The sequence below is a fragment of the Pseudophryne corroboree genome, chromosome 12 (genome assembly GCF_028390025.1).
Source record: "Pseudophryne corroboree isolate aPseCor3 chromosome 12, aPseCor3.hap2, whole genome shotgun sequence".
Lineage (NCBI taxonomy): Eukaryota > Metazoa > Chordata > Amphibia > Anura > Myobatrachidae > Pseudophryne > Pseudophryne corroboree.
This window is the reverse complement of record NC_086455.1, coordinates 158,196,626-158,210,000: the sequence shown is the minus strand read 5'-3', so window position 1 is coordinate 158,210,000 and position 13,375 is coordinate 158,196,626. Positions and strand designations below refer to the sequence as shown.

Here is a 13,375-nt window from a genome sequence, read left to right as displayed (position 1 = left end):
TGTAGCGGCGCTGGAGGGAGGGAGGGAGGCTGTAAGTAATAACACTTACTATTAGGCGGGCGGCCGCGGCCGCCATGGACACACTGAACGTGGCGGCATTTCAAATGAAGCGCCGGCCGCCAGCCAACCAGAGCTGGCGGACCGGCAGCCAATCAGGGAAGCTGCCGCAGCAGTCGCTCCTGATTGGCTGCCGCTGCTGCGGCAGCTTCCCTGATTGGCTGCCGGTCCGCCAGCTCTGATTGGCTGGCGGCCGGCGCTTCATGTGAATTGCCGCTGCGTTCAGGGTGTCCATGGCTGCAGCGGCCGCCTGATAGTAAGTGTTATTACTTACACCCACCCGCCCTCCCGCGCCGCTTCCAACCCTCCCGCACATGCGCACTGTAATCCCTTGAATCCCGGGATTAGAGGCTCCAATTCCGGGATTCAAATCCCGGCATTTTTGGGCCCAAATCCCGGGATCCCGATCCCGGGATTGGCCTCCCTAGTAAGTATGTCCAGGGCTGGTTTTGTTTTGCAGGAAACTTTTTAAGCATAGCAGGGCTGCACAAGCGATCGCAGCCCTGCTATGCTAAAATACACTCCCCCATAGGCGGGGATTAGTTCATCGCAGCAGCAAAAAGTTGCTGGTTGCGAGCAACTCGGAATGACCCCCCATGTGCACTGCAGGGGAGGCAGATATAACATGTGCAGAGAGAGTTAGATTTGGGTGGGTTATTTTGTTGGTGTGCAGGGTAAATACTGGCTGCTTTATTTTTACACTGCAATTTAGATTTCAGTTTGAACACACCCCACCCAAATCTAACTCTCTGCACATGTTATATCTGTCCCCCCTGCAGTGCACATGGTTTTGCCCATTAGAGAAAAAGTTTGCTGCTGCGATCAGGTCTGAATTAGGCCCATAGACTGTAAGCTCCACTGGTTTCTGGGAGTGCGGGAATGAATACCCCCGGTATCTGTTCTTCTATCATTTGATTCAATACAATTTATTTCACTAGCCAACTGGCTGATCGTGTCTATACATCAGTCTCTCTACAGGACACTACACCCACCGCTTTTTAATTTATGTATTGTATTTGCTATTACACGGGTGGTAAATGCCCCATCACGCAGTGATCTCGCAGCGGGTTATACTTACAGGGTCAGGAAACCGTTCCCCAGTCCTTGGAAGGCATAGGCTGGCACTAACGCCATGTTCGGGTTGTCCGCAATCTCACTGCAGAGAGACAAGACTTTCGGTGTATTGCAGACCTGACATTGAATTGTTATTCTAGTCTTTATAAGCAGTACCAGTAACTATCTATATTGAGATATTAACAGTTCATCTCTTTGATAACATATAGATTGTAAGTTTGCGAGCAGGGCCTACCTACCTCTATGAATGCTTGTAATTACCCAGTTTTGTTTTATCATGGTATCCAATTGTAAAGCACAACGGAATTTGCTGCGCTGTATAAGAAACGTGAATAATTAAATAACATACAACACAGGCCAGGCCTGGTCTTTTTGTAAAGGTGGGTACACACTGGTAGATATATCTGCCGATCAATTGATCGGCAGATATATCTATGGACGGATCGGGCAGTGTGCTGTGCATACACACTGGCCGATCTGTCGGGGACTGACGTCATGAAATTGGCGGGCGTGTACACACACCCACCCAGTTCAGCTGTCAATCACCGCCGGCTGCCGCAGCATGTGTACGGGCGGTCCGCCGACCAACCGTACACACACACAGCGACGCGCCAATATATTGGTAGATACATTGGCCGTCAGCTGTGCTGCGGGGCCGACGCGATACGTCTGTGAACGACGGAGTTCACAGACGTATCGCCCGTACACACTGGCCGACGGACCAGCGATATATCGGCCGTTCAAGAGAACGGCCGATATATCGGCCAGTGTGTACCCACCTTTAATGAGGGCCTATAAAGATGAATATTAGAATTGCTACATGGTAAGCCACCCGTGTGCTGAATAGAAAGTGTTACAAAAAGGATGAGTGTATATTTTTTGTATATATGTTTATATAATGGAGAAGGTCTGTCCCATTTCCTCAATGTGCATGCAGGGGAAGCCAGGGCGCGCACCCCAAAGGCTCCCACTGTGAGGACGATGGAAAGATCTAATAGAGGAGGACCAGTCGCGGGATGGCTGGGTGGGGGTGGAGTGAAAGAGGGTGGGGGTGCTAGTGCAGATCAGAAGCGGGAGATTTTACATCCTAACGCCTTGGAAATACATCTTAAAAAATGAAAAACTAGAAGAATATTTCTTAATTGCGTTTTATTCATCTTATTAAAGGTTCATTGTCAGTAGTGGAGTTTTTTGTTATAAGCTAGAATCCATCTTGTTCCTTTCATTTGCAGATTTCCACTGTGCTTCTAATTAGTGTGTATATGGGCCTAATTCAGACCTGACGGGCTGCGATCAGATTGCTGCCGCCCAGACAAAACCTGCCCTGTGTGCAAGTGTGCGAATGCATGTGTACGCCGTGCAAAAAGTTTGCCAGACAGCAGACATCTGCAAATCCGTTTGCAACTCAGTCACCATCAATTGATTTTTCCAGTCTGTGCAGTGTGTGCGTAGCCCAGGACTTACTCCTACAGTGTGATACAAACAGGCTGATCGGTGCCGGAGCTGACGTCACACACCCGCCCTGAAAACGCTTGGGAACGCCCGTGTTTTCCCTGACACTACCAGAAAACGGTCAGTTACCACCCACAAACGTCCTCTTCCTGTTAACCACCTTGCGTATGCCTAGCAATCAAAAATTTTTCACCATTCTGTCGCTGTTTGGGCTCACGCCTGCGCATTGCGGTGCATACACATGCGCAGTCATTCGATAATCGGCTGCTGTGCGATTTTGCACAACAGCGATCAATCAGATCTGAATTAGGCCCTATATCAACAGAGTAGTTATGTGTATTATCACTCTGCGTTATATCAGCCTGTGTTACAATCACAGCCAATACAGACCGCATAAAGGTGGGAATACTGAAAGATATATCTGCAGATGAATGGATCTGCAGATATATCTATGGGCGGATCGGGCAGTGTGTTGTGCATACACACTGCCCGATCCGTCGTGATTTACGTCATTTACATGCACCCGTCCAGTTGAGCCGTCAATCACCACCGGTTTGTGCAGGAAGTGTACGGGCGGATGGCTGACTGCCTGTACACACAGAAGGATGCACTAATATGTCTGTAGATATATTGTGTGTACTGCAGGGCCGACGCGATACTGTGTGTCTGTGAATGACGGTACTCACAGACATATCGTTGGTACACACTGGCCGATGGACACACCTTACCAGTTCTGTATTCAATCGCATGAAAAGAAATATATAGGATTCTGCCAGGTGACATAAAGTCATGGCTTAAACACACAGAAATAACTGACAACAATAAAGGACTATGGGGGTGATTCATATCTGATCGCTGCTATGCTGTGTTTTCGCACCGCAATACGCACACGTGTCGGACGGCAACAAAGGGCATCGCCGGTCAGCGACGGGATGGTGCGAAAAATCCGATTGCACGGGCATTCGCAAGGTGATTGACATGAGGAAGCCATTTGTGGGTGGTAAATGACAGTTTATTGGGAGTGTCCGGAAAAACACAGGCGTGACCAAGCGTTTTCAGGGAGTGTGTCTGATGTCGGCTCCGGCCGCGATCAGCAGGATTCCTTAGCACTGTAGGAGTAAGTCCTGGGCTGCGCAGACTGCACACAGTGGAGAAATTATTAGATGGTGAGTGAGGTGCGAGCGGATTTGCAGCTGTCCGCTGACTGAAGGATATTTTGCAGCTCGGCGTACACATACGATCGCACACCTGCACGGGCGAATATACACTCCCCTGGGCGGTGACTATCTGAACGCAGCACAACAAATTTAGCAGCCCAGCGATCAGATCAGTAAAAGTTGCAGCAAAGAAATGCAAGGCAATAACACAAATCCATTGACTGGCTCAGTAACTAGCATTGTACAACTCTGCTGGGGTCATTGGAATGATTACCAACAACGGTCCATCTGTGTGGAGTTTATATATCCTCCCTATATTTGCCTGCATTTCTTCTGAGTGCTCCGGTTTCCTCCCATACTCTGTAAGCATATGGATGGCTGCTGACAGACATGACCCTAGTGTAGTCTGATTGTGTGGGAGATAATATACAGTAGGGACCTGTTTATCATTAATCACATATTCAGTGCATGAAATTAGCGGCAGCAGGATGTATTATTGGGCGCCCGCAGGGTTGGCCGTCCCTGCAATGTGCTCAGTGATACCCCTTTCACACCAGCAGCTTTGAACACGGGTTATTGGCACATGAGCGTGCATAACCCGTGTTCCTGTGCGGTGTGAAAGGTACCAGGGGCAATATACCGGGTTGAGCGACCCCGGTATTTCAACCCTGCTAGCTCAACCCGGCTCGCTGTGCGGTGTGAACGGGAGCCGGGTCAGTGCGACCCGTTTCCTGTTCACAGTGTGTGGACGGGCGGCGCTCGGAGATCATGTGATCTCCCAGCACCGCCCACGTCACCAGTCTGCGGTGTGAAAGGGGGTATTGAGACGGGTCGCACACTGGGAGCTCCCGTGTCAGGCTCCCGGGTGCAACCCACCTCAGGCGGTATGAAAGTGGTATGATATGATGGGGCTCCTGCACAACCATGGTCGTGCTTACTATACATGCACAGTGGGCACTTCCACAAAGGGTTCCAGGGGAACCCTCCAGCAGGGCCGTAACTAGGTGTGCACCAATGGTGCCTTGCCCACAGCACATATGCACCATCTGACAGCACCACCCGTAAGGCCGCTCAATGGAAATGAATCTGCCAGGAGGAGCCCCCGCACTGCAGCACCGCACTATTGATGAATCTGGAAATAAACTACAGCTCCCAGCAGCCCTTGCTGCTGGAAGCTCCTGGCAGCAAGGGCTGCTGGAAGCTGTAGTTTTATTTCCAGTTTCATCACTCAGTCCAGCCGTGTGACGCTGCCCCTGCGCTGTTACTGTTGCCGGCCCGACAGTTCAGCTGCTGCAGCAATGCTGGAGAAAGAGAGAGACAGACCTCGCTGGTGGGAGCTGAGCTGTCAGGGGGCGGAGCCAAGCTCGGGCAGAACTGGAGAGACAGAAGGTCCACTCTGGAGGAGAAGAGGTGAGAGGAAGTGTGTAAGTCTATCACTCTCTTCCTCATATCCCTCTGTATAAGGTTGTGTCTATTTCCTAGTGGGCTAAGGGACATTTGACCCACGTGACACACAAGAGAAGGGGAGGAGCAAGTTTGGCAAAGGGTCCAGAAATGGACTTTCGCGGGCTCGCTTCGCTCGCCACCTGATTACTAAAGGTAATAGTTGTTGGCGTGGATACTGAAAGTAGTATCCTGCCGTCCTTGCTCCGCCCCCTGACGTCACAGGTCCCTTAGCCCACTAGGATTTAGCATCTACCCTCTGTATAATTCTCCTTCATCTCTCCCCCTATATAACACTCTCCCCTCTCTCTTATCTCTCCTTCTGTATAACACTCTGCCCTACCTTATCTCTCCTGTATAACACTCTCCCCTACCTTATCTCTCTCCTGTATAACACCCTACCCATCTTATCTTTCCCCCTGTATAAAACTCCCCTACCTTATCTCTCTCCTGTATAACACCCTACCCATCTTATCTTTCCCCCTGTATAAAACTCTCCCCTACCTTATCTCTCTCCTGTTTAACACTCTCCCCTATCTTATCTCTCCTTCTGTATAACACTCTCCCCATCTTATCTCTCCCCTGTATAACACTCTCCCCTACCTTATCTCTCCCCCTGTATAACACTCTCCCCTACCTTATCTTTCTCCTGTATAATACTCTCCCCTACCTTATCTCTCTCCTGTTTAACACTCTCCCCTATCTTATCTCTCCTTCTGTATAACACTCTCCCCATCTTATCTCTCCCCCTGTATAACACTCTCCCCTACCTTATCTCTCCCCCTGTATAACACTCTCCCCTACCTTATCTTTCTCCTGTATAATACTCTCCCCTACCTTATCTCTCCCCCTGTATAACACTCTCCCCTACCTTATCTTTCTCCTGTATAATACTCTCCCCTACCTTATCTCTTACCCTGTATAAAACTCTCCCCTATCTTTATCTCTCCCCCTGTATAACACTCTCTCCTACCTCATCTCTCCTTCTGTATAACACTCTCCCCTACCTTTATCGCTCCCTCTGTATAACACCCTCTCCTTCCTGCTCGCTCCATCTGTATAACTCTCTTCTTCCTCATATCTCCCTCTGTATAACACTCTCTCCTTCCTCTTCTCTCCCTCTGTATAACACCCTCTCCTTCCTCCTTGCTCCCTCCCTCCGAATAACACTCTCTTCCTCGTATATCTTTCTGTAGAACATTCTCTCCTTCCTCTTCTCTCCCTCTATATAACACCCTCTCCTTCCTCCTCTAACTCCGTATAACACTCTTCTTCCTTGTATCTCTCTCCGTATAAAACTCTCTCCTTCCTCTTCTCTCCCTCTATATAACACTCTCTCCTTCCTCTTCTCTCCCTCTATATAACACTCTCTCCTTCCTCCACGCTTCCTCCGTAAAACACTCTCTTCCTCGTCTCTCCCTCTGTATAACATTCTCTCCTTCCTCCTCACTCCCTCCGTATAACAGCGCCTGGATTAGATGCTCCGCCCCCCTGCAATGTCTCCAGGGAGAAACATGATGACATGAGGGTTTGAGGAGGAGGCATTTCAGCTCACAGGGCAGCAGCAGCCCAGTGAGTCCGGAATCAGACCTCCGGTGACCTTTTCCCCACCTCCCATCAGTTAGAGAGCTTGGGTTGGTGAGTGATGCTTAAAACAAGAATGTTATTTTAGATTTCTCTAACTGGCGTAATGTGTAAAAGGGAGCGCTACCTGGCGTAATGTGTAAAAGGGGAATGTACCTGGTGCAATGTGTAAAATGGGGATCTACCTGGCGAAATGTGTGACGGGCTCTACCTAGCGTAATGTGTGTAAGTGGCGTTACTGTGCGGCGTAATTTGAGTAATGGAGGCTACTGTGCAGCTTAATATGCATTGGTATTATTTTGTGGTCACGCCCCTTCTCCATGAAGCCATTCCCCTATATTTTTGGTGCGCGCATACGACGCGCACTGGCCCTGTTTTCAATTATTTATTTTATTTATTTATTTTTGAGGGGGGGGGGGGGGGCTGATGCTGTTTCTTGCACACAGTGCTAGAATGTCTAGTTACGGCATTGCCCTCCAGAATTTAATCTGCAGTGGGTAGAACTTCCAAATTTGGGTCGCAGCCTATAAACCTATAAACATTTTCTCATGGTAATTACCTATTAAAAACCCCTTTAAGAATGTTAAGAATAATATATTTTTCTGCTATTCCCATTTTGTAACAAACTAAGAAGTACGTTGGCAATAATGTAGAAATGTACTATAGACTGATGGATTTACTCACACAAAGACATTAACGGCCAGAGAACGGACTTGGCTTAGATCTGGGAAAATGGACAATCCCGTGTTTAAAATCAACCTGTAACCAAAAAATGAGAAAAGCGAATCACCAGCACAATTAACAAAATGTTGCTCCCAAATATAGACAGACAGCTTTCAAAAATAGAAGTGTTAATATTTTTTAAGAAAATGCAAAGTGAATGAACGGAAGAGAAATCTAAATCAAATCAACATTTCAAAACAGGATCAATTCTTCTAGGTACACTTGCACACAGTTTTTGAAGGAACTCTGCAGGGAGGTTGTTCAAAAGTCTTGGAGAACAAACCACAGATCTTCTGTGACTGTAGGCTTGCTGAAATCCTAAAACTTTTGCACGTACTGTGTGTATACATATATATATATATATATATAATTAAAATGCAAGAGATGCTAAAAACAGTAAAAATGAATTTTCAATTGTCTACAGATTCCGTATGGCCATACTTGGTAAAAGATTGAACGGTATAGATTTATTTATATATATATATATATATATATATATATTTCTCTATCGTCCTAGTGGATGCTGGGGTTCCTGAAAGGACCATGGGGAATAGCGGCTCCGCAGGAGACAGGGCACAAAAAGTAAAGCTTTAGGATCAGGTGGTGTGCACTGGCTCCTCCCCCTATGACCCTCCTCCAAGCCTCAGTTAGATTTTTGTGCCCGGCCGAGAAGGGTGCAATCTAGGTGGCTCTCCTAAAGAGCTGCTTAGAAAAGTTTAGCTTAGGTTTTTTTATTTTACAGTGAGTCCTGCTGGCAACAGGATCACTGCAACGAGGGACTTAGGGGAGAAGAAGTGAACTCACCTGCGTGCAGGATGGATTGGCTTCTTGGCTACTGGACATTAGCTCCAGAGGGACGATCACAGGTACAGCCTGGATGGTCACCGGAGCCTCGCCGCCGGCCCCCTTGCAGATGCTGAAACGAGAAGAGGTCCAGAATCGGCGGCAGAAGACTCCTCAGTCTTCTTAAGGTAGCGCACAGCACTGCAGCTGTGCGCCATTTTCCTCTCAGCACACTTCACACGGCAGTCACTGAGGGTGCAGGGCGCTGGGAGGGGGGCGCCCTGGGAGGCAAATGAAAACCTTTTTTGGCTAAAAATACCTCACATATAGCCTCCGGGGGCTATATGGAGATATTTAACCCCTGCCAGAATCCGTTAAGAGCGGGAGACGAGGCCGCCGAAAAAGGGGCGGGGCCTATCTCCTCAGCACACAGCGCCATTTTCCCTCACAGAAAGGCTGGAGGGAAGGCTCCCAGGCTCTCCCCTGCACTGCACTACAGAAACAGGGTTAAAACAGAGAGGGGGGGCACTAATTTGGCGTTAGAAATATATAAAAAAGATGCTATAAGGGAAAACACTTATATAAGGTTGTCCCTATATAATTATAGCGTTTTTGGTGTGTGCTGGCAAACTCTCCCTCTGTCTCTCCAAAGGGCTAGTAGGTCCTGTCCTCTATCAGAGCATTCCCTGTGTGTGTGCTGTGTGTCGGTACGTGTGTGTCGACATGTATGAGGACGATGTTGGTGAGGAGGCGGAGCAATTGCCTGTAATGGTGATGTCACTCTCTAGGGAGTCGACACCGGAATGGATGGCTTATTTAGGGAATTACGTGATAATGTCAACACGCGCCAAGGTCGGTTGACGACATGAGACGGCCGACAAACAATTAGTACCGGTCCAGACGTCTCAAAAACACCGTCAGGGGTTTTAAAACGCCCGTTTACTTTAGTCGGTCGACACAGACAGGGACACTGAATCCAGTGTCGACGGTGAATAAACAAACGTATTCCTTATTAGGGCCACACGTTAAGGGCAATGAAGGAGGTGTTACATATTTCTGATACTACAAGTACCACAAAAGAGGGTATTATGTGGGATGTGAAAAAACTACCGTAGTTTTTCCTGAATCAGATAAATTAAATGAAGTGTGTGATGATGCGTGGGTTCCCCCCGATAGAAAATATGGGCGGTATACCCTTTCCCGCCAGAAGTTAGGGCGCGTTGGGAAACACCCCTTAGGGTGGATAAGGCGCTCACACGCTTATCAGAACAAGTGGCGGTACCGTCTATAGATAGGGCCGTCCTCAAGGAGCCAGCTGACAGGAGGCTGGAAAAATATCATAAAAAGTATATACACACATACTGGTGTTATACTGCGACCAGCGATCGCCTCAGCCTGGATGTGCAGAGCTGGGGTGGCTTGGTCGGATTCCCTGACTAAAAATATTGATACCCTTGACAGGGACAGTATTTTATTGACTATAGAGCATTTAAAGGATGTATTTCTATATATGCGAGATGCACAGAGGGATATTTGCACTCTGGCATCAAGAGTAAGTGCGATGTCCATATCTGCCAGAAGATGTTTATGGACACGACAGTGGTCAGGTGATGCAGATTCCAAACGGCACAAAGGTGTATTGCCGTATAAAGGAAGAGGAGTTATTTGGGGTCGGTCCATCGGACCTGGTGGCCACGGCAACTGCTGGAAAATCCACCGTTTTTACCCTAAGTCACATCTCTGCAGAAAAAGACACCGTCTTTTCAGCTTCAGTCCTTTCGTCCCTATAAGAGTCATATCTGCCCAGGGATAGAGGAAAGGGAAGAAGACTGCAGCAGGCAGCCCATTCCCAGGAACAGAAGCGTTCCACCGCTTCTGACAAGCTCTCAGCATGACGCTGAGACCGTACAGGACCCCTGGATCCTACAAGTAGTATCCCAGGGGTACAGTTTGGAATGTCGAGACGTTTCCCCTGCGCAGGCTCCTGAAGTCTGCTTTACCAAGGTCTCCCTCCGACAAGGAGGCAGTATGGGAAAAAATTCACGAGCTGTATTCCCAGCAGGTGATAATTAAATTACCCCTCCTACAACAAGAAAAGGGGTATTATTCCACACTATATTGTGGTACTGAAGCCAGAAGGCTAGGTGAGACCTATTCTAAATCTAAAAAAATTTGAACACTTACAAAGGTTCAAATCAAGATGGAGTCACTCAGAGCAGTGATAACGAACCAGGAAGAAGGGGACTATATGGTGTCCCGAGACATCAGGGATGCTTACCTCCATGTCCCAAATTTGCCCTTATCACTAAGGGTACCTCAGGTTCGTGGTACAGAACTGTCACTATCAGTTTCAGACGCTGCCGTTTGGATTGTCTACGGCACCCCGGGTCTTTACCAAGGTAATGGCCGAAATGATGGTTCTTCTTCGAAGAAAAGGCGTCTTAATTATCCCTTACTTGGACAATCTCCTGATAAGGGCAAAGTCCAGGGAACAGTTGGAGGTCGGAGTAGCACTATCTCGGATACTGTTACAACAGCAGGGGTGGATTCTAAATATTCCAAAATCGCAGCTGATCCCGACAACAAGTCTCCTGTGCTTAGGGATGATTCTGGACACAGTCCAGAAAAAGGTGTTTCTCCCGGAAGAGAAAGCCAGGGAGTTATCCGAGCTAGTCAGGAACCTCCTAAAATCAGTGCATCAGTGCATTGCACAAGGGCCATGGTAAAAAAATGGTGACTTCCTTCGAAGCAATTCCAGTCGGCAGATTTCATGCAAGAACTTTTCAGTGGGATCTGCTGGACAAATGGTCCGGATCGCATCTTCAGATGCATCAGCGGATAACCCTATATCCAAGGACAAGGGTGTCTCTCCTGTGGTGGTTACAGAGTGCTCATCTTCTAGAGGGCCGCAGATTCGGCATTCAGTTTTGGATGTTGGTGACCACGGAGGCCAGCCCGAGAGGCTGGGGAGCAGTCACACAAGGAAAAAATTTCCAGGGAGTGTGATCAAGTCTGGAGATTTTTCTCCACATAAATATAGCTAAGGGTAAATTTATAATGCTCTAAGCTTAGCAAGACCTCTGCTTCAAGGTCAGCCGGTATTGATCCAGTGGGATAAAACATCACGGCAGTCGCCCACGTAAATAGACAGGGCGGCACAAGAAGCAGGAGGGCAGTGGCAAAAACTGCAAGGACTTTTCGCTGGGCGGAAAATCATGTGATAGCACTGTCAGCAGTGTTTCATTCCGGGAATGGAAACTGGGAAGCAGACTTCCTCAGTAGGCACGACCTCCACCCGGCAGAGTGGGAACTTCATGGGGAAGTTTTCCACATAATTGTAAACCGTTGGGAATTACCAAAGGTGGACATGATGGCGTCCCGTCTGAACAAAAAACGGGACAGGTATTGCGCCAGGTTAAGAGACCCTCAGGCAATAGCTGTGGACGTTCTGGTAACACCGTGGGTGTACCAGTCGGTGTATGTGTTCCATCCTCTGCTTTTCATACCTAAGGTACTGAGAATTATAAGACGTAGAGGAGTAAGAACTATACTCATGGCTCCGGATTGGCCAAGAAGGACTTGGTACCCGGAACTTCAAGAGATGCTCACAGAGGACTTATGGCCTCTGCCGCTAAGAAGGGACTTGTTTCAGCAAGTACCATGTCTGTTCCAAGACTTACCGCAGCTGCGTTTGACGGCATGGCGGTGGAACGCCGGATCCTAAGGGAAAAGGCATTCAGGAAGAGGTCATTCCTACCCTGGTCAAAGCCAGAAAGGAGGTGACCGCACAACATTATCACCACATGTGGCGAAAATATGTTGCGTGGTGTGAGGCCAGGAAGGCCCCACGAAGAAATTTCAACTCGGTCGATTCCTGCATTTCTTGCAAACAGGAGTGTCTATGGGCCTCAAATTGGGGTCCATTAAGGTTCAAATTTCGGCCCTGTCGATTTTTCTTCCAGAAAGAATTGGCTTCAGTTCCTGAAGTCCAGAAGTTTGTCAAGGGAGTATTGCATATACAACCCCCTTTTGTGCCTCCAGTGGCACTGTGGGATCTCAACGTAGTTCTGGGATTCCTCAAAACACATTGGTTTAAAACCAGTCAAATCTGTGGATTTGAAGCATCTCACATGAAAAGTGAACATGCTCTTGGACCTGGCCTGGACCAGGCGAGTGTCAAATTGGTGGTTTTTTTCTCAAAAAAGCCCATATCTGTTTGTCCATTCGGACAGGGCAGAGCTGCGGACTCGTCCCCAGTTCTCTCCCTAAGGTGGTGTCAGTGTTTCACCTGAACCAGCTTATTGTGGTGTCTTGCGCCTACTAGGGACTTGGAGGACTCCAAGTTGCTAGATGTGGTCAGGGCCCTGAAAATATAGGTTCCAGGACGGCTGGAGTCAGGAAAACTGACTTGCTGTTATCCTGTATGCACCCAACAAACTGGGTGCTCTTGCTTTTAAGCAGACTTTTGCTAGTTGGATGTGTAATACAATTCAGCTTGCACATTCTGTGGCAGGCCTGCCACAGCCAAAATATGTAAATGCCCATTCCACAAGGAAGGTGGGCTCATCTTGGGCAGCTGCCCGAGGGGTCTCGGCTTTACAACTTTGCCGAGCGGCTATTTAGTCAGGGGCAAACACGTTTGTAAAATCCTACAAATTTGATACCCTGGCTAAGGAGGACCTGGAGTTCTCTCATTCGGTGCTGCAGAGTCATCCGCACTCTCCCGCCCGTTTGGGAGCTTTGGTATAATCCCCATGGTCCTTTCAGGAACCCCAGCATCCACTAGGACGATAGAGAAAATAAGAATTTACTTACCGATAATTCTATTTCTCGGAGTCCGTAGTGGATGCTGGGCGCCCATCCCAAGTGCGGATTATCTGCATTACTTGTACATAGTTACAAAAATCGGGTTATTATTGTTGTGAGCCATCTTTTCAGAGGCTCCGCTGTTATCATACTGTTAACTGGGTTCAGATCACAGGTTGTACAGTGTGATTGGTGTGGCTGGTATGAGTCTTACCCGGGATTCATAAATCCTTCCTTATTGTGTACGCTCGTCCGGGCACAGTACCTAACTGAGGCTTGGAGGAGGGTCATAGGGG

The 13,375-nt window shown here is 48.3% G+C and overlaps 1 protein-coding gene across 1 annotated transcript in view; it reads right to left on the bottom strand.

The window, feature by feature from the left end:
- Positions 1-13,375, bottom strand: part of TSHR (thyroid stimulating hormone receptor) — a 162,685-nt gene that overhangs the window by 34,742 nt on the left and 114,568 nt on the right. Inside the window, 2 exon segments of the mRNA XM_063948223.1 lie at positions 1,136-1,213; positions 7,452-7,526. Of these exon segments, the coding sequence (XP_063804293.1) occupies positions 1,136-1,213; positions 7,452-7,526 (153 nt within the window).